This window comes from Scleropages formosus, chromosome 23 (genome assembly GCF_900964775.1).
Source record: "Scleropages formosus chromosome 23, fSclFor1.1, whole genome shotgun sequence".
Classification (NCBI taxonomy): domain Eukaryota; kingdom Metazoa; phylum Chordata; class Actinopteri; order Osteoglossiformes; family Osteoglossidae; genus Scleropages; species Scleropages formosus.
In genome coordinates, this window is record NC_041828.1 from 11,367,959 (window position 1) to 11,388,595 (window position 20,637).

At 38.2% G+C, this 20,637-nt stretch overlaps 1 protein-coding gene across 2 annotated transcripts in view; it reads right to left on the minus strand.

The window, feature by feature from the left end:
* Window positions 1-20,637, minus strand: part of csmd3b (CUB and Sushi multiple domains 3b) — a 353,421-nt gene that overhangs the window by 211,108 nt on the left and 121,676 nt on the right. For both annotated transcript variants that reach the window (XM_018731974.2, XM_029248376.1), the window contains exon 5: window positions 4,170-4,377. In XM_018731974.2, the coding sequence (XP_018587490.1) occupies window positions 4,170-4,377 (208 nt within the window). The remainder of the gene's footprint in view (window positions 1-4,169; window positions 4,378-20,637) is intronic.

Here is a 20,637-nt window from a genome sequence, read left to right on the forward strand (position 1 = left end):
ATTTAATTCAAAAAAAAAAAAAAAACGGGCTCAAAGAGATAAGGAAACTTTTGTACAGGTGATCTTCAACTTAAGATTGTCTGGGCCTCAGTCAGTGTTTGGCCATCTAGCTGTGACTTTTTTTTTAACAAAACTTTGTGATTCTCATTAAAGGGACTTTTTACAATGGCTAGTAAGCATAAAAGTGAGTGTTTTGGTGGCGCTGAAAAGAAAACGCGAAAGACAACAAAGTCAAAATTGAGCGTGAAAATAAATGATGGTTCAGCATGAAAATGCAATTATAATACCGCAGTTGGTTTATATTATTATTATTACTCTATAATAGTATTATTTTAACATGAATAATGTGTGAAATTAGCGAAAAAATAGAACAACAATTTTATAAAACACAGCATTCATGCATGTCAGTTGTTTATACATCTTTTTGATTTAAATAATACCGTATAGGGTATTTGCAACTTATAACAAAGTTGACTTGCAATGAGGTTGTTGGAGGGGAACTTCATTTTAAGTGGGCATGATGACCACTTGTATTCCCACTCCTGAGATGAAAAAATATTGCGAAAGAATCTTCACAAAGCTGACATTTATGGTAGGCTGCTGTTTGTAGTAACAGCCTCAAAAGTTGGGTGCTGGTGGGGGAAGTATTTTGGTGTGTCATTTTATTTCCCATATCCAAACTTCTTAATGGAAAAACCCAAAGGATAGCTTCAACCCACACTGATTGTTTTCTAGGTCTTAAATTTGGTAACGGATTTGTTGTTTTATGGATGACCTTCTTGAATGAGTCATGGATTCCTTAGCTTTCTATGCTGTTTCATAAGTACCAAAGAGTACAATAACATTTTGGGCAGGCCGGGTGCACACCTATACAGCTCCCATACCCAGCACCATACAGATTCACAAGTGCTTTTCTCAACATGAAAACAAATTCTAAACCTCTTCCTTCCATGGCTTTCAAAATCAGCAGATACAAACATCGTTGATACTTCATGCTAAATTCTTCAGCATAGACTGCAGAGTGGATTTACATCCCCTTCATCTTTCAAAGAACTGGACGCTCTCTTTGTTAAAGAAAGCTCCAACATTCAACTACACACTGCTAAGGATCAGTTTGACAGCCTTCCAAGACAGCATGAAAGAAAATGGTCTAATATCTTAGTTTACATGACATTCTGATATTGAATTGTGATGAATATTTAGAACACCCATTATATTTTAAAAATAAAACTGAGAAAAATCACAAATGGAATGCACATTTCTTTCTAGATTGCATCCATATCCATGAAGGGACTGGGTTTGTTTTTACCCGTGGTAGCTGTAAACATGACTACAACTCTAATTTTGTCATTTTTGGTTGGCATTTCAGAGCATGGTTGGCCTCCTGCTGAAATTTTTGCAAACACATGCAGGCTACTGGCAAGTGGAATCAATCTGTAAAGTGTATGGGACATTGCAGCACACTCCAGAGAGTAGAAAACCCTCACCATCATTCATAGTGATGGGACCGAAGTAAGATGTGTTCATGTGTGCATCTGACGAGGGCTGCAAGAAGTGTACTGGGAATCCTTTGGTAAACAGCCATTTAAACTAAATTGTATTAGCGGCGATTATGTGTGCACACGAGTGCATTGGAACAAATACGACAGCTGTTTTAGCCAACCTGAGTGTGGCATTGCTGAAAGCCGTGAAAAGATGGACTCACACCTTCAGTCATTTACTATTTCTTACTTTACATATATCCAGAACACAGAGAGATTACCTATACACACACATCAATTTGTCCCCCCAAAAAATTTCAGACACGGGCTGTGTGTGTGAAGACTGGTCACTGTCCAAGATGAGCTAGTGACAGGGATTAAGAGTTGCTAGGGAGTTGAGACACAACTGTAAACATTATTGATCAAATCCAATTTCCAGATACACCTTTAAGCACAAATGCTTCAGAAATTACAGAAAGCAGGACTTGAGCCATTTGGTCAAGATGGGGGTTTGACCGAAAGGAATTAATAATGAAAATAATTTTGCTACAATATTGTTAATTAGATTTTAAGACACATTTTAACAGCTGCAGACATCGACTAAGATATCACAATCAGCAGTGGAGGGAGATCTGTTGCTGGCTCAACTGATATTTCTTAAAACAGTTGTTGATATAATGCACTAATTGTATTTTTCCATGAGATGTATGTCACTTTGGAGAAAAGCATCTTCTCTATGAATAAATTTAAATGTAAATGTTTTGTGACCTATCAATGTCTGAAATATTGGTCTATTTTTGATTCACATTATTGTCATAGTTTTTGGAACATGGTCAAGGGTTTTGTAGTTGGTGATCTATTTATTCAATAACTAAGTAATTGCTTCAGAACACATGGAGGGCACAGTGGATGATATATATGTGCATATTTGCATTAATACAGTTTATTAGATATGACTGCATTATTTAATAAATGTTTGGAAAAACATACTGGTCAAACTGAACAAGTTGAAGCCAGTCATTTGGACATATGGAATGCAAGATGACTTCAAAAGGCTTCAAAAGTCTGAAAGGCTCCCACTACTCCATATTTTAACTAACAGCACAATCGAAACAGTTCTTATTTGTCTCATCAGTCTTTGCGCTGAACAAATGTGTGTCAGTGTTAAGTATAGTACTACCAAAGTTAAATAATGGTTCAAATGAGAGCCGTTGATAGCTTTATTTTAAAACATTTAGACCATATGGGATCTCTCAATCAGAGTCTACTGTGATTACAAATTCTTTGGTGATTTTATATTGTTTTATTTATTCATATTGTAACGAACCACGTTACTGAGCGTTTGAGCGGGAACTGTGTTTATTGTGAACAGTTGAATGATGGAAAAAATTTAAGTGTTCAACCACTGGGGGGGACTTATTGGGTATGTAATGGAGTGACTTTGTTTGCCACTAAGAAAAGACGAAAGGTTTCACGGGGGTGCTAAGCAGGCCAGGAAGGTTGGCTTGAGTCACAGGTCCTGGAGGAAAAGGAGTCCTTGGACCAAGAGCATTATTTCGCTGTGTGTCCGTGTTCTAATAAAACGTTCACAATGAATGCTGCCTGTGCGTCCTCCTTCGCTCCATCCGAACCCAGAGTACTGCGCGCCACAATATTGTCATTCCTGATATTATTATTCTTGTTCCTGCTGCTGCATGTTTAATGAACATGTGCAGAACCCAGCTAGAAATCACAAATTTATAGAAATGCAGCCTTATTGGTATGATAGCCTTGATAGCCATGATGCTTATTCTCTAAACTGGAAAACATTACAAATAAATAATAATGACATATATTTCTTATACTGTTCTGATAAAACCTTGCTAAAATTTTAGAATATTAGTGTCTGATTACGTGAAGGTTTATTAAGATGTCATATTCATTGAGAGAAAGATTATGATGGGATGTTTCACTGCTCCCCTTAGTGAAAACCTTGAAGTGAAACTATTTGAAAATGATAATGTGGGAGGGAAAGCGTTACATTTTATGGCTTTAAGATTAATTCTGTAACAAAAAAAAAAAAAAAAAAAAACACACAATTGATGGTCCATCCTTCCAAAAAACTCTTCCACTTTATGAAGGTGGTATGCTTATATCAATGTGAAAACATAATCAAGCAACTATGTTTTATGTTCTTACAAACAAAATGTTAAACTGTACTGTCAGTAATGTAACTAAAATAAGATGCATCTCTAAACATAGCATATGAGCCAACAACAAGAAAAAACGATTTCTCAGGGGTAAGGAGGGGTGACTAAACTTTTTGTCTCTGACAAGCAGAGAATCTTTAGACAATTTTGTACCATGTTTACCCTACTGATGTAAAAAAAGCTGTTTTTACAGTGATGGTAACTAGTTCCATCTGTTTTTAACTTTTAAAATTCATTAAATTAGATATAAAAAGCAGATCTACACAAAAGGATAACAACTAGATTTTGGTTTAGCTTTCAAAGTTGCTGTTTACTCTGACCTGGAACCCTTCAACTTTAAGAATTCAAATCAGAATCACATAATGCCATCGTTATCATAGGCAAAAGGGTATAGGATCATGGCAGTTGTAATGTTGACCCAGAGTATATTTAAATTTCAGGTTGATTTAACAGGATAAAAAGAGAAGGAAAAAAAAATTAGAAATCAGTATGAACTCACCAGATTGTTGGTGGCTCTGATCCTTCCACTTCTAAGTAGTCATACTTGTCCTCCATCTGGAAGTCTGTAAAAATGATGGAGATGGTGTCTCCGGGATCAGCAAGTATGGTCCACGTACAGTCCGCACTATTGTAATATTCACTCGGGAAATTGGGGCTTGAAATGATGCCACTTGAACCTCTCAGAGTACCACCACATGTGTCCTCAGCTGTCAATCAAACACGGAAAGACTTCTGTTAGGAAACTGACTTAGGTATTTCACAAATTATACAGTTGAAAAATAACAGCTGGATCCCTTTCAGTAGGCTATGCCATACGTATGTTTGTATATATGTGCATATATACAACCATGTATACATACAGTATGTACCTTTTTAAATCAAATTTCCCCATTTTTAAGCAGCCACACGGATCATTACCACATTATTTATTCAACAAACTATAAATCAGATTTGTTTTAAATAAACACTGTACACAAGCAAAACAGCTCAACTGACATGGATGTGGAATTTAACTAGAATTTGTGTTGCTGCCTCTAATTATTACAGCCAATACTGAAGTAAATTCAAAGTTTTTAATTTCAAGGCTTTCCCAGTCTTGTCACATTGCAAGATATTACTGGTTATTAAGAGCCTTTGGAGCTAAACGACTCATCTCTGTCATCACTTTTAACGCGCTCCATCAATAGGAGCTTTTCCTTTAAAAAAAAAAAGGCCCCAGATGCATTTCCCAACAGAGTATGGATTTTCTTTTCCTCTAGTCTATATATTTTATTTAAGGACTCCAATTGCATTTGAAATTAAAGCTTGGATTCAAAGTTGTAAAATTTGTAATTTTGGATAAATAAGAATAATGTACAGATAAAGACACATGGACTGGTCTGTGCACACATTATAAATTATATACATATAATTTATACATAACAGCATACATGTATATGTACATGCACACAATACATGGAAATGTGTGTATGTACATAAAAATTACATAGACACGGTGATTCTCATTACTGTCATTAGAATCACATTCATGTCTTAATCCATAGTCATCAAATAGCATCAACAGGAATAAACATAAATACATATATAAAAACATACATACAGGTCATTATGCATTTTCATGCTTGCATTTACTTATCCTTTAAACTGAAAGTCATCCAATTATTCACACATGCTGCTTTCCATTCACATGCCTCTCATGCACGCACACACCCTGTATGATTTTAATGATTCATTCGACTGGATTAATACATCCACGGCAATGAAAGACATAAAAGTTGTTAATTTTTATAATGTACCACGTATTTGGTATGTTTTCCAAATGACAGCAGAACAACTGAATAGACAATGACAAGGCAATAATGACCACTAATGACCGCTTATAAAATCACAGTTAAAATCTGAACCTTGGAATTTGAGTTAAATTTGACAAAGCAGTACTTGACAAGAGTTATTGCTCCATACATAATAAACATATCATACACATTACTGCCATATTCTAAAGAAAATGGTTTCATGTAAGTTATAATCAAATGACCAAAGCGATATACAGTGCCATGAAAAAGCATTTGACACTTTCCTGATATCCCTTATTATTACAATTTTTGACACTGAGTGCTTTCAGGTCTTCAACCAAAATCTAATATGTTCTAAAGGGCACCTAAGTGAAGAAATAACACAAGTTTCTAGAAGAGAGATTCAATAAGGACATTATGTCACAATCAATGGATATTCCCAATGACATTAGAGGAAAAGTTGCAGGTATCTATCATCACTCTGGAGAGGGTTATATAGCCATTCCTAAGGATCTGGGACTCTACTGAACCACAATGAAAACCATAACCTCCAAATGGAGAACGCAATTTTCTCATGAGTAGCCAGTCTGCCAAAATTTCTATAAAGATGTAATGTAAAGTTACTCAGGAAGTCACAAAGGGTCTTTTTTAAAAACACACACACACACACACACACACACACAGAACTGCAGTCTTTTTTTCCCCTTCAGCTGAAGTCAGCATCCATGACTCCACAATCAGAAAGACACTGGGCAAAAACTGGCTTCATGAGAGAAGCTAACCAAGAACATACTAAATTGTCATCTTTCAACTGCCAAGGACACGGTGGCGCAGCGGGTTTGACCGGTTCCTGCTCTAGGGTGGGTCTGGGGTTTGAGTCCCGCTTGGGGTGCCCTATGACGGATTGGCGTCCTGTCCTGGGTGTGTCCCCTCCCCCTCCAGCCTTGTGCCCTGTGTTGCTGGGTTAGGCTCCTGTTTGCTGCGACCCTGCTTGGGAAAAGCGGTTTCAGAAAATGTGTGCGTGTGCATTTGCCAAGGAGCACCTAGACCATCCTCAAGCCTTTGGGAGGATGTTCTGTGGACAGATGACCTAACGGTGAAATTTTTCAGATGACGCTGGTCCTATTGTGTTTGGCATAAAGCAAACAGAACATTCCACAATAAGATCATCATACCAGCATTCAAACAAAGGTGGCACAGTAATGGTGTAGGGATGTTTTTTAAATAACTGAAATAGGTAACTAGGGACAGCTGGTACTGTAGGTGTTAGAGCTACTGCCTTCAGATCCAAATGTCGCAGGTTTAATCCCCACCTGCAATTGTAGTACCCTTGAGCAAGGTACTTACCCTAAATTGCTCCAGTAAAATTACCCAGCCGTCTAAATAGGTGGGTAAGTAACCTTAACATTGTAAGTCACTTTGGGGAAAAGCGTCAGCTAAATTAATAAATGTAAATAAAAGAAGTCCTATTTGTTCACTCAGGTGGCCTTCACCTATTATTACATTTTGGCTGAATTGAAAACATTTTTCACAGCACTGTAACCATGTTTCATGTAAAAACACATGGGACAGTGTCTGAACTTCTTATGCAACTGTATATGACCATGAAAAAGGCAATTTTGAGGAAATATACGGGCAGAGTTCTATACATAAGGGATCTTAAAGCATTGATGCGGATGGCTGGTATACAATCTCTGGCAGAAATGGTTAAAAAAATCATTCTAAGTGTGCACAGGGTACTTTATAACTCCTTCATTTAAGGCAGTTCTACCACAGTCAAGTTATTTATGGGCACATCCTGACTGCAGCTCATCATTTAAACCTACAAGAAATGGTACAAGGTGTTTGTGCTTTTCCAGTCTCAGAGATACTGAGTGAGACACATCCCACAGTGTCCATGCAACGCCGCCATAGAGCACTTCCCTCAGGTTCAGCCCTTCCCCACCACGCCGCACCACATGCCTTCTGCTTTGGCTTAATGATGGGGGCGAGGAACCCACACGTTTCCACATCGTTTAAGCCTGATGCAGGGGCTGGCCACACTGACCAGGATTGCAGTCTTGTGGGCCGAGGGCCTGTTACAGCTGTCAGAGGACACGCAGTGGAACTCTGGGCAAAAGCTGCAGTGCCATAGGCACTCATATATATCCCAAAAATCCAAGAAAACAAACCAACTTCCAACTAGATTGCTAAACTATGCTATCAAATGGTAACTTGAACATACGAATGAACGCCGGTGCATATGGTGAAGGAAGGAAACTAACTGCACTTAAGAATCACACATCTGCAGCTATGTCTCTTTCTCCTGATGTAACGGACACATTATATTTTCTATGAGATGTACGTCGCTTTGGAGAAAAGCGCCTGCTAAATGAATAAACGTAAATGTGAACTTCATACTGCCAAGGGGCTCAAAATCGGAAATGAAAATTTTAAACTAAAAACCATTTCACTTTGCAATTAAATCATTAAGGGCGTGTAACACTTAAGCACAGAAATGGATGCTACTGCAACAAACAAAGAACAAAAAGAAGGAGAGGGCTTTGAGAACAGTACAATGGAAGGGTATTATTGCATGGAAAGACTCAAAGCAGTGCCAGGCTCCACTGACGGTACTCCAGGAATAGACGATAATCCCTTTGGCTGGGGCCATCGATCTCTCCCATGCACTGCCCAGCCCAGCGTTCTACCCTGAGGTACACAGCCTGTTCCCTCCCGAGTGTGAAGGCACAAAGCCTTCCATCGCTCTCTGAATAAATTTCCCTCGCACGGACGAGGACCTACAGATAGTATGACATATGGGCAAATGGGAGGAAACACTTTGTAAGTAAAATTCTGATTAGAATTCTAATCTACACTGATGTTTCAATTTAGCCATCCTTAAATTTGAAAGAAATGCAGACATCTCCAAGTAACGGACAAAATTCTTAACAAAAGAGAATGTCACTGATTCACCCTCGACTCCACCTCCCTGTTCAGAGCAAAAAAAAATTAATAAGCTACATTTCACACCCTTAGCCAGGTAATGTAAATGGTCGCCATGACTACAGCCTCGGGTCAGCCTACCAGGTAGCAGTGCACGCGCTCATGCGTCCACTTGAGGTAATCCTCCAACAACAGACTAATGCCACTTGGCATTTCAATGAACTGGAACAGTGAAGCTGCCAGAGGACGGCGGGCTGGGGATGAAAAAGACTCCGCCTCTAGTGGATTCCATCCTCTGGCTTTGAAAAGTCTCATGCATGCCCAAAGTTCCTCAAACTGCATGCTCAGTTGGGGAAATCTCCCCACACTGCTCAGACCATCCATTGTTACCATCTGCTAACAGTCTTATACTTATTGTTCTACACAGACCAAATATCCAGAGAGAATGCCTCTATAGTAACCACGTACATGTATGATTTAGAAATTAAAATATATTAAAATGAATAACAGTCAGAGTAGCGCAGAAGTGCAGCGGGTGGTGCTGGTGCCTCGCAGCTCCTGGGCTGTGGGTTTGAACTGAGCTCAGTCTATGCTCGCATGTTCTCCCCCTTTGTGCGGTTTCCAACCACAATCTAAAGATGTGTTTCAGGCAGACTGGTGACTTTAAATTTTGTGTGTGTGTTTGTGTGTGTGTGTGTGTGTGTGTGTGTGTGTGTGTGTTTGAGTGTGGGACTTAGCCGTAAGCTTCCAGGAGAGATTCTGAATCACTGCGGCCCTCCACTGACCCTGTATTTATTGACAATGAATGAACTAGTTGAAACTGAAATTTGATTGAAATTTATGAATAACAGAATATACAAGGATAAAACTGATATTTCAATACTTTTCAAAATGCTTAAATTAGTGCAATTTTACCTTTCTATATTTCAAAATTGTTTGCAGTTATATGGCAAGTACAGGTACTTACAGCGCAAAATACAGTGCAGAACCAGAAAATTTTAAACAAGTTATTCGCCGAAATCCCTGATAGAAAAACATAAAACACTTGTTTCTCAGACTCAGTGCAGATTCTATGTAGATTTGACTAAATGGCATAAAATCCTTGGGTGGTGACAGCTGTTAAGGCCTTTGATTGGAAGAGCCATTGAACTGTGCAGAGATGAAATGGAGGACTGAGATTGGGGAACATGATTTCGATGCCCTGAACTCCGAGAGAACGTGAAAGGTACCCTCAGAGAAGCAGAGGCCCTTCGATCACAGTGCAATTCAATGCCAGAGGCTTACCGCTGCAGCAGAAAAGCAAGGCTGAAGTGGTTTCTAATGAGACCAAAATGTGTATCGCTGATGAGCAGAACGAGCTCGGGAGGCCATTAAAACAAAGCCCCATCTAACCCTCGGCACCCTCCCCAAGCCACACACACGCACACAAACACACATAAAGGAGAAAATAGCCCAGTCTTTAAGGATGATCTGCAGCCACAGAGAATCTGAATCCTTTGCAAACCTCCAAGCATGCAATTCACAGGTCTCTCTTACCAATAACTGTCCTCACCCACTCCTTTGTCCTGTACCAAACCCTGCTGCCTTTCATGGGGTGGTGTTACAGCTTTGGCAAATTGTACTTGACCAGTGTAAGACAAAGAGGTCGCCATGTGTGCTACATGCTGCTTGGAACGGGGGGCCCGTGGGAGTCACGCATTCTCATCAACGAAACAATTAAACAATCGATACACCTTGCCGCACCCGGCAAGCCGACATGCTAAAGCTGCTCACCGTGGATTTGTCTCCTGTGCACATCGCAGCTCGGCGCATGCTGCATTACACGCTTTCCCCACAAAACTCAATTACCTCATTAAGTTAGGCTGTCATAGAAGCAACTTGTGAACAGTGTTACATTTTTTATTCATTTGAACAGCTGAAACAATTCAGATTAAGTGCTGTGCTCAAAGGGACAACAGCTCAGCTCCACCTGGGACATGTGCTATAATGTGCTGCTTAATGTATTCAATATTTTTGTCATAAATACAGTTCGTTAACCATAAGGCTGCCTTTCGGCTGCTGGCCCTGACCCAGGATGCTCCCATCATAGACTGAGTGAAGTTATCTTTCACTAATCTGTTGAAAATAAACCTTCTGACGAGACCGATGACATTGCCAAGGTCTCAAATGGTGCAAAGTCACATGTCCGTGAACCACAAGAGACCAGACAGGCTTTTTGGAGTTAATCTGGGACATACATTGAATTTAATTGCTTATTTTTCCAGATGTTGTTAATCGAGCAGCTGTGCACATCACTAAGTAATTCAGGATATTCATATAATAAATTAATCGGTAGGGAACCATGTTTCCAAATAAACCACCACACCTTCTTTCTGAAGAGAAGAGTTGGGTCATGATAAGAAGTTGAGAGATACTTAGAAATAACAACTAAAGAAATCTTTGAACCGGTGAGTTTTCAGCAATGACAGAATTTGATTTTAGTTATGATCAAATACTGTAATCTGCTCCTCAAATATATTTATGCTACAAAAAACTTCAGGTTTAGTCCTTAAACAGTAAGAGCACTCACAAGCCTTTTCTAATATGATATAAAAGGAAACAATGTGTGTAGGAGCGCATATTTGCATGTAAACTGGGTCATTTGACTTTGCTGCAGTAGGTTGCTTAAGGCTTAATACAATCTGAAACTGGGGATCCTAAGTACATGCTGAAATGTAGAAGAACCAAGAATCAAAATTAATCCATTAATATCTGCCAGTGAAAATGCACCACAGTTTTTTCATTACCAGTCATTGTTTTAGGACCAATGAAAAATGTGAGAAACACTTTTGTGGCTTTTTCAAGAGACTAATATTTTTAAAACATATTAGTGCGTCTCCTCAGTGTCAAGGATAAGCGATATAAAAAAAACTGCACACCGCTGAGATTTTTGTATTTACCAAATCAATTCATTTAATACCTTATCAAGAGTGAAAATAGTTTTCCTCTGATTGGTTAAAAGCACTAATACACCAACAACATACATCAATATTGAAAAACACAAAAAAAAAAAATCTGTAAAATGTAATCAGAAAATTCTGCTGAACAGTTCATGTGTTTTCATTTAGTTTATATTATTTTGTTCTGTAAGAACATAATGACATTTTACTATAGCAAATGGGGAAACGGACTGACCGCAAAAAAAAAAAAAACAAAAAAACAACAGGAATACAGAGACCAAGCCAAGGCAATTTAATCAAGTGTTTGAGCTATCTATCAAACTGATCAGATCATCTTCATTTCCTCTATAGCTTAAAATGTGTGAGTTAAAGTTACGCCCTGTACAGCATGATCCTTTCTCTCTTTCTCATAGGCAGTGGGCCCCTTTGACAATATAGGCCAAAAAACCCAACAGCAGGAGTGTTGTGGTTAAGGAACTATACTCAACCTGAAATTGGCCAGCAACAGCTCCCAGAATGGGTCTTCCAGCAAAACACTCAACACAGTAAATGCCAAAACTAACTAAACAAAAGGGTGAAATAAATAAATAAATATCTAACATTGTGATAATTCAGTAATACACACACACACACACACACACACATTTTCTGAACCGCTTGTCCCATACGGGGTCGCGGGAAACCGGAGCCTACCCGGCAACACAAGGCGTAAGGCCAGCGGGGGATGGGACACACCCAGGATGGGACGCCAGTCCATCGCAAGGCACCCCAAGCAGGACTTGAACCCCAGACCCACTGGAGAGCAGGACACGGTCCAACCCACTGCGCCACCGCGCTTCCCTAATTCAGTAATAGATGGGGATAAATGAAAACTGGATTATTAAAGTTATAGGAAAAAAATTGTGAATATACTATTTTCAGGTTTCAGGATAGCTTTTTTGGTAGGCCAGCTAGCTAACTCTAAATTTTACAGAGACACCCAGAAAGTCATGCTCATTTATTCTAGGTTTCCTAACACATTCCAACAGATGGCACAGAATTATTATTAAATGACTACTCGCAGAAAGAAAAAAGGTTCTCACTTGGTGTACTGTGCGCACAAATGCTATAGAAAGATAAATATACACACATGCTTTGTGCCAGAGTTGAGTTCATGGGAAATGTTAAAGTGCTTTTGGGAAGAATGTCCCTAACAACTATGGGCAAAGTATGATTTTGAAAGATTTTACTAATACAGTAGAATATAAAACTAATCTTTAATCTCTACGCTGTATTACTGAATAACAAACACTGAAAAATGTTATTTTAAGCATAGGCTATTTACAAATGTCAGGTCCTACTTCACCATTTAATTCCCTATAGAGATAAATATACATGGGTAAATAGTAGCATAAAATATGTTAAGTAGCAGCAAATTAGGTTTTGCCATTAAAATCTGTGAAGGTGCCACTAATACAAAGAAAAATATGAACTTGTATATGCAAAAAAAGAAAAAAACCTTTTGTTTTCCCTATTTTACTTCTTAAACAGTAAATTACATTTCAAAGGTCAATGTTTTTTTTCCCCCTTAATATCAGTTTTGATTTATTCTATGCGCCTGTATTTTTAATTTTTTTCCCCCCAATTTTCTAATCTGACCATGAACTAAGGCAGCTCAGTAATAAAAAGGCACAGAATCTGTTTATCCAACAACTAATGTGTCTGAATTTAAATGTATGCAATGCAGTCATGTATGAAATACCCCTGCATCATCTTTGCCACCTTATCCAATGCCATTTACACTAACTCATGAAAGCCCACCTTGCACTTTTAGTATTCAGAGGAATATAGGTAAGATGGGAACAAGCAGAGAAAACTACCACAGCCTTGATAAAAGCAAGGACATGATTTGTGCTACATTGTCTATCACCGCAGGAATGTAATTGCAACGGTACGCTCCATGGGTACCATTCACACTGAAATTAATGCATATCTTGATGCTGAAAACCATACAGGCTATTGACATTAACAGGAGAATGGAGAAAGTTGCTTGTAGCTTAATCATGTGTTCCCTGCCCATTAAATGTATTATATTTGCTTGAGGCATTTCTCACAAATGCTCCTTTTCAATACAAAACCAACAAAAATGTAAGAGAACTTGAGCTCTTCCCACTCAAAATGACTAAAAACATTTATTCGGTGACCTATGGATATATAATCATTTTAAAACGGTGCACTGCTGTTACTGTGTGCTGGAAAGAAAGCTTACAGAGAAACAAGCCATGGATCAAGCTGAGGAACAAAACCCAACATGGGCCGCTGCTTTGTTTTTTAAAAGACTTTATTTTCAGATACTCTTCATAGATATTCTAAGTGAAAATGCACATCACTTATTTAAAATATTAACAGTAGCATGTAGAAGCCATTTAAAATGACTATGTAATCTATTAAAACAATCCCCTAGGCAGTGCGTATCACCAAAACACATTATTACACACCTAGAGGAAAAGCGTTCATCCAGAAGCGCAGTGCATAGCATCACAAATATTCCGTCCCCCTCGACAGCAGACACGTCACTCCACCCAGCAGGGCACCTTTTCCTCCAGGCTATTATTCATTTTTTGGTTACAATATTCTGCACTTAATCTGTTACTGAGTTAACCATCCACCATAATTAGGGCTGGAGATTTTCCGCACTTGCAGTCACTGTGCTGTTATTTATATATTTGCTGTGAAGGTTTGCTTGGGAAAGTTGATTTTTTGTTCTTTTCCGTTAACCTGATAGCATTTCTCCAAAGACACCTGCATCTTTCCATCTGTTGATGAGAAAAACATTGAAAAGGCCTGCCCCCCGTGTTAATTAGGTTTTCTTATTATGAAAGCCCAGACTGACAGAAATAGACCCCACTCTATGCTAACCTAATTCAGACCCACAGGCTTTGAGCAACCTGTTCAAAACATTGAACTCTGTGAGATTCATTTATGTCCCTGTTCACTGGAATGCTTGAATAATGCATGAAACACAGTGGTATTTTATTTTTTAAATTACAAAAAATGTTTAATTAATGTTGCAGACTTTCAAACTCAAAATGTTCCGCTGTGTACTGTATATATAAATGAGAAACTGACCATTGGTAAATCTTATTTATTTATTTTCACAGTTAAGGACAATGACAGAATACTGCGTTTTTGTTTTGTCTTGTTTGACTCTCAGTCATTTCACACTACTGAAGCCTGGCATGGTTCATTTCAGAAACTGATTACAACAGATAAAACAATGAACAGGTCATTATATTTATTGTGAGATATTTGTGCTACAATCACTGCTTATGTTCATTCTTATTATTATTATTCTTATTATCATTATCATCACCTTTTCTCCAAAGTCACTTACAGTGTTGTGTGGGGGCGTGGTGGCGCAGTGGGTTTGACCAGGTTCTGCTCTCCGGTGAGTCTGGGGTTCCAGTCCCATTTGGGGTGCCCTGCGACGGACTGGCGTCCCGTCCTGGGTGTGTAGCCTTATGCCCAGCGTTGCTGGGTTAGGGTCCGGCTCCCCGCGACCCCGCATGGGACAAGTGGTTTCAGATGATGTGTGTGTGTGTGTGTGTGTGTGTGTGTGCGCGTGTGTGTGTGTGCGCGCGCACTTACAGTGTTACTCTCTGTACAGTTTACCCATTTATGTGGTCAGATTTTTTTTTATTTTTTTTAAACCAGCAATTAGCAATTAAGGGTAAGTACCTTCTTCAAAAGTGCTACAGAAAAAAGTCCAGACTAGATGGTTTCAGTGAAAGTCAGTGACTTTAACTACTAAAGTACCTTCCTAACAAACCATTCCTCCTTGTACTGTTTAATGAATTCCAGAAACGCTTTGATGAAAGCAGCTCGTTTTTTGAGAATGAGGTAGAAAATAAAAACCTTCAATGCCATCTCAAAACTGGGATGTGCTGGGATTTGCCTCCCCAATAATTCTTAGGTATTAGAGATGAAGAACATTCCACCTACAAAAACAGCAAGATTTAAGCTCACTGCATGTTCCGCAGAGGGAAAAAAAATAATAAAGTGAACCTTGCAGTCAAACAGACAGCATATTTTACCCCTCAACAATATTTGTGTACATAATTTCCATTCCCGTTAAAGTCTTCTTGCCAGAAAACATGCATAAATTTTGATATCTGTGAGCTGTCTTCCTCATGCATATCTTTATATCCATCTGCAGTTTTAATTTACTGCTGTCAGTCACCCTCTTCTTTATATGATTTCATGCCAACATCATCTCTCTGCTGGCATGGATGTGGGAATGTCACAGGCAGCATGTGTCAGGTGGAGGTTACCAACTGATTAAATGGTTAAGAAGCTGCCTATGTATTTCTACCCTTCCCCTGCTATTTTTTTATTATTATTATTCTGTTAAAAAAAAAAAAAAATGAACTGCATAATGTGAATCTGTAACAAATTCTGTTTGATGTCCCAATTTTAAAGCATGCTGCACAATAGTTCAGCAAAGAACTAAAAGTTATTTATGAGCAGCCACTCAAAAAACTGTTCAAGTTAAGGTCAGATATTCTAGTATCATGACTCTACCTGAAAAAGTGGTAAAAATACTGGCATGTTTTTTTTTTTTTTTTTTTAATGTGTTTAGGGTGTGTGACTTCACTGTCAGTTCACTGAACTTGCCATGGCACTTAACTAAAACAGCAGGTGTGTATCTGAGCGTGCCGTTCAAAAGTACATCTCTAGAGACTGAGAACCTGACGAACAATATGTATCAAGGTGAAGAAGTCAACAAAATTTTAATATGAGTATGTCATTCATCAAGCCATCGACTAATGGACAAACATTCTCAGTTAAATATTAGCAGCTTTTGGTTAATTTGAAAATGAACTGTCAAGAGGAAAAACATTCAGATTGATACACTTATTGCAATTAACTGAATTGCTAATTAAATTAATCATTAATACGCAAACATGATCAAGGATGTGAAACTAGCTTATAAGACACACTTTATACCGTTGTCAAACAAGCACTCAGAATAAACCATGTGTTAGAACCAGATTTCTATGGTAAGTAGTGATTTTGACAGATTCCCAGAAAGCTTCCACTCAACCAGTGGAATATTAATGACACATTTCAGAAAGAACCCATCCACACTGACAGCAATGCATCCTAAAACTTTCTCGCCTAGATTCTTGCAGGACATTGCACTACAGTAAAACTAATGCCCCCTATTCTAAAACTAAATGAATGAATGAATGAAGACTTTGAGGTAACATTGCAAATTTGTAGTATCACTGCCATGATGGTTCAAAGGACCAAGGCCTGAATCCTGCTCCCACTGTAGTGCCCTTGTTTGAGGTTCTTACCCTGAAATTCTTCAGTGAAAGGTTCCCTGCTGTATTGTAAATAGCTTAGTATTCAAGCCTAACATTGTGAGAAAAGTGTCAGCTACGTTAATACATAGTGCGCGCACACGCACACACAGAGTCTGAAACTGCTTGTCCCAAGCAGGGTCGCGGCAAACCGGAGCCCAACCTGGCAACACAGGGCGGAGGGCTGGAGGGGGAGGGGACACACCCAGGACGGGACGCCAGTCCGTCGCAAGGCACCCCAAGCAGGACTCGAACCCCAGACCCGCCAGAGAGCAGGCACAGGCCAAACCCACTGCACCACTATGCACCCCTCTAATACATAGCAGATAAAGCTAAATCTCTAATGCACTATGTATTCCTTTTTAAACAAATCAACACATCACCATACTGGACTATCTTGCACTGAATCTCAGATATGAATAAGGTTATCCACACAGTTAAATGAGGAAGGACTTGTGCACATTTCTACATATTTTAGACCTTAACTGAATGAGAAACAGAGAACGGCACTATTGTAGTGAGATTTTCGAAAAGTGTATCTTTCTATAGTTAATAGTTCAGCAGACCTCATTTAAACTGGTAAGAAAAAAAAAATCAGTAGGGATTCTTCATTCATCTGTAGGACTAGGCTTAATCTTTGTCCAGAAAACTGCCCACAGATGGTTAAAGATTGTAAATAGGAAAGGTTCAGAGCACATAGTAAACCTGGTTTAAAAAAAATAAATTAAAAAAAATGTACTGTGATTTAAAAAAAAAAAAAAAAAAAAATTTTGCTATTTCTTGACTTAAATTATAAAGATGGGCAAGGAAAGAAAGACTATGCTGCCTATCACAAATCACAGCAGTTTAGTTAATTGGTGATCAGAGATACATAATGCGTTAATTGCATTAGCCACACAACCACAAAAAGGGTGTATGGACCACGAGCCCCTTTTCATCTATGTTTTTATAAGAAAATGCATGTAACCTGCAGCTGTTAAACACTTTGATACCTGATCTTATTAAAATTCCTATTACCCCATTTGTTGTTCCATGCTGAGCAATATGCAGATTAGCCTCATTGAGTTTTAAACCCACTACACAAAAGAGGTACCTAAATTTCATAATTAACAGAAAATGTATTACAGTATGCTAAAAACCATTACCACAGAGGAGTGCTATTTAATAATTTAAAAACCTGGATGCTTAGAGATGGTTCGATACTCATTTTCTTGCAGATGACAACATGGACATTGAACTTGGCAGAAATAAAGAGCTGAGAGCGGACAGCGAAGGACCATTTCCGTCATCTGGAAAAGCGGTCAATGAGGGGAAGCTGAATGAAGGAAGGACATTGCGTTGATGCAACAACTTATGATATTGATGACTTTCAGTTTAATTATCGGATTAATATGGGAAAAATTAATATCAAGTATGCATTTTAATACCAAATTCAGCAGTTTTGGGAAATTGTACCTTCGGGGGCCAAAAAGTCATAATACAGATTTATAACTTGGAAGAAGGACTGATAAGATCCTTCACAAGACATATTTTATATTGCAAAATACAGAATCTTCACAAAGTGTAGAACCAAAAGCACTCACATCTTGAAACTTACTAGTTATCTTAGTTATATTAAGGTATTTACATATAATTTAAGGAATATGTGATGCAAATTTAACTGCCTAACTCAAAATTTAATTCTGTAACAATTTTGTTCTTGCAATTATTATTCATGCGTGAAAGAATATTTCCATGCATGCAAAGATGATCTATTGTCTATTAAAGTGTTTCTGCCCACTACTTTCATCACAACATGGTAAAATTATTCCATAAAACACTAAGAGATTACAAGTGTGAGTACAAGGTGCAAATATAATAATAATAAAAAAAAAAGTATTGATCTAAGAACAACATATTGCTTGACTGTAAATTAACAGGTCATGAGTTTTCAGAGCTGCAGGAGAAAGCAGACAAAAATATGCTGAAGTACACATTGTTTCCGCATATTCCCTGCATGGAAACATCTTGATTCAACAGAAAGACTTCAGTCTAACTACTCTACAGCCAGAAAACCTGATCTATTAGGTTTAATTTCTGAAGAAATAAAATAGCTGTGGGTGCAGTAAAGCAGATCTACGGCTCCGACATAAACAACTTGAGGGCTCAAACAGTGAGAAATTATGCCATCTCCATTACACACTGGAGTGCGAATCCAACTTGCAAATCCATTAAAGTCACCTTCACCGTCAAAGTTTCATCTGCTAAACAGATCCAGCATAAATTACAAATGAATGCTGTTAATATTTTATTTGTGACTACTAATCCCATTATTCCAATGCCCCTGATGGGACTACTAAGAAAATGGAAGCTTGTCCCTGAATGTGTGTTTTTCTTAAATTTCCTTAAATTTATATATTTGTGCTATGATTAATTTTGCAGAGGGGAGGGGGAGGAAAAAAAAATGATCCCACTCATAATCTAGACTTCGCCAAACACTGAAGTATTTGTTTGATAAATTATACATTTATAGCTGGAGGTCTCAATACAATATGCATATAAATGTCTCTCAGATGTTATTATACTACTGCTAGCAGAAATTGCACATCTTTAGATTTACAGTGCAGTACAGTTTGAAAAAAAATGCAATTGCATTGAAATGCTTGTTGGTCAAAGCAATTAAGCAAGGTACTATAGCAGTGGACCCTATCTATCCAGTACCTACAGTAAACCTATAGAAGACAAAATGCATACCCACATTTAAACCACCTGCACTACTGCTTTATTTTGTAATAAAGTGTATAACACTGTCATATTGATACTTCCAAATATGTTTCAAGTTGAAAAACAGACTTTACAAGACAACGAGCATCTAATGCTGCAAATGCATGTCTTAATTCTCTGCCAGCTATGCAGCGGGTCTTGAGACTATTTCAAATTATGTAATAATTCTTGAATCTCTTCCCTAAATATACGTCACTGTTCTACCAGTTTGCAGTACTTCATAGTTCCCCCCTCCTTTTCTCCTTAGAGAAAAAGAGATAGAACTGTTTAAATGAATCTTTAATAGGGGTGCAAACAATGAGTCACAATTTACTTGTCCCTGCACAGCTAGCAGAAAATATTTAAGTATCTACAACTGCAGAGTTGAAGGGCATATAATGTGATTTAGAAGCCTTACCTGTAACATTTTATCAGTCACCAGTGAAACTACAATAGGTTACATCTTTCTTAAAATTCATGCAATTTGCTTTCTTTCACTCTATTTTAGCTTCAGTTGATTACCTGTTTCTGATGAGTAATTACTAGCAAAGCATTTGAATATTCAGCACGGTCACTGGCAGGCAATCAGTCTTGGCCTCCTGCCGGACTTTTAATTAGAACCACTGTATGCCTTTCAGAAGAAGGCATAACCTGTTTGCAAACAATCTGGGCAACCGCCTCCACTGACACCTGCTGAAAACAGCCATCCTCAATACCAAGTTTTCAGAAGCATTCACTGGTATGCACTCGGAATCATTTTAAGAAAATATTTCCTTTTTCAACGTTTATGTTCAAGTCCTGTTTCCAGTTTTGTGTTGCAAGGATTTTCTATTCACCCACCACCCCCGAACAAAAAAGCAGAAAAGAAAAATTCAATTTGTGGAAAACATGAATCCACACATGTGCCACTGAAAGCAATTTGTGAGTTAATGTCTTTAGGTGTGTAATTCACACCAGTCAAAAGTGAAGGTGAAACGAACCTCCTTTGGTTCATAACTGAAGAAGTCATTCAGATTCCAAAGGCTCATTCTCACTATCTCAATATGCTTCAAACATGTGGAAATGAGCCATAGGAGGAAAAGCACACACTGAATACATAAAAACACAATATGGATCTCATTAAGGCAGCTTGTTACACAATATTATAGTAAACTTATGCAAACATATCACGTATGTGTCACTGGCATACAGAGTCAACTGAAAACCTACTGACAGAGAACAAT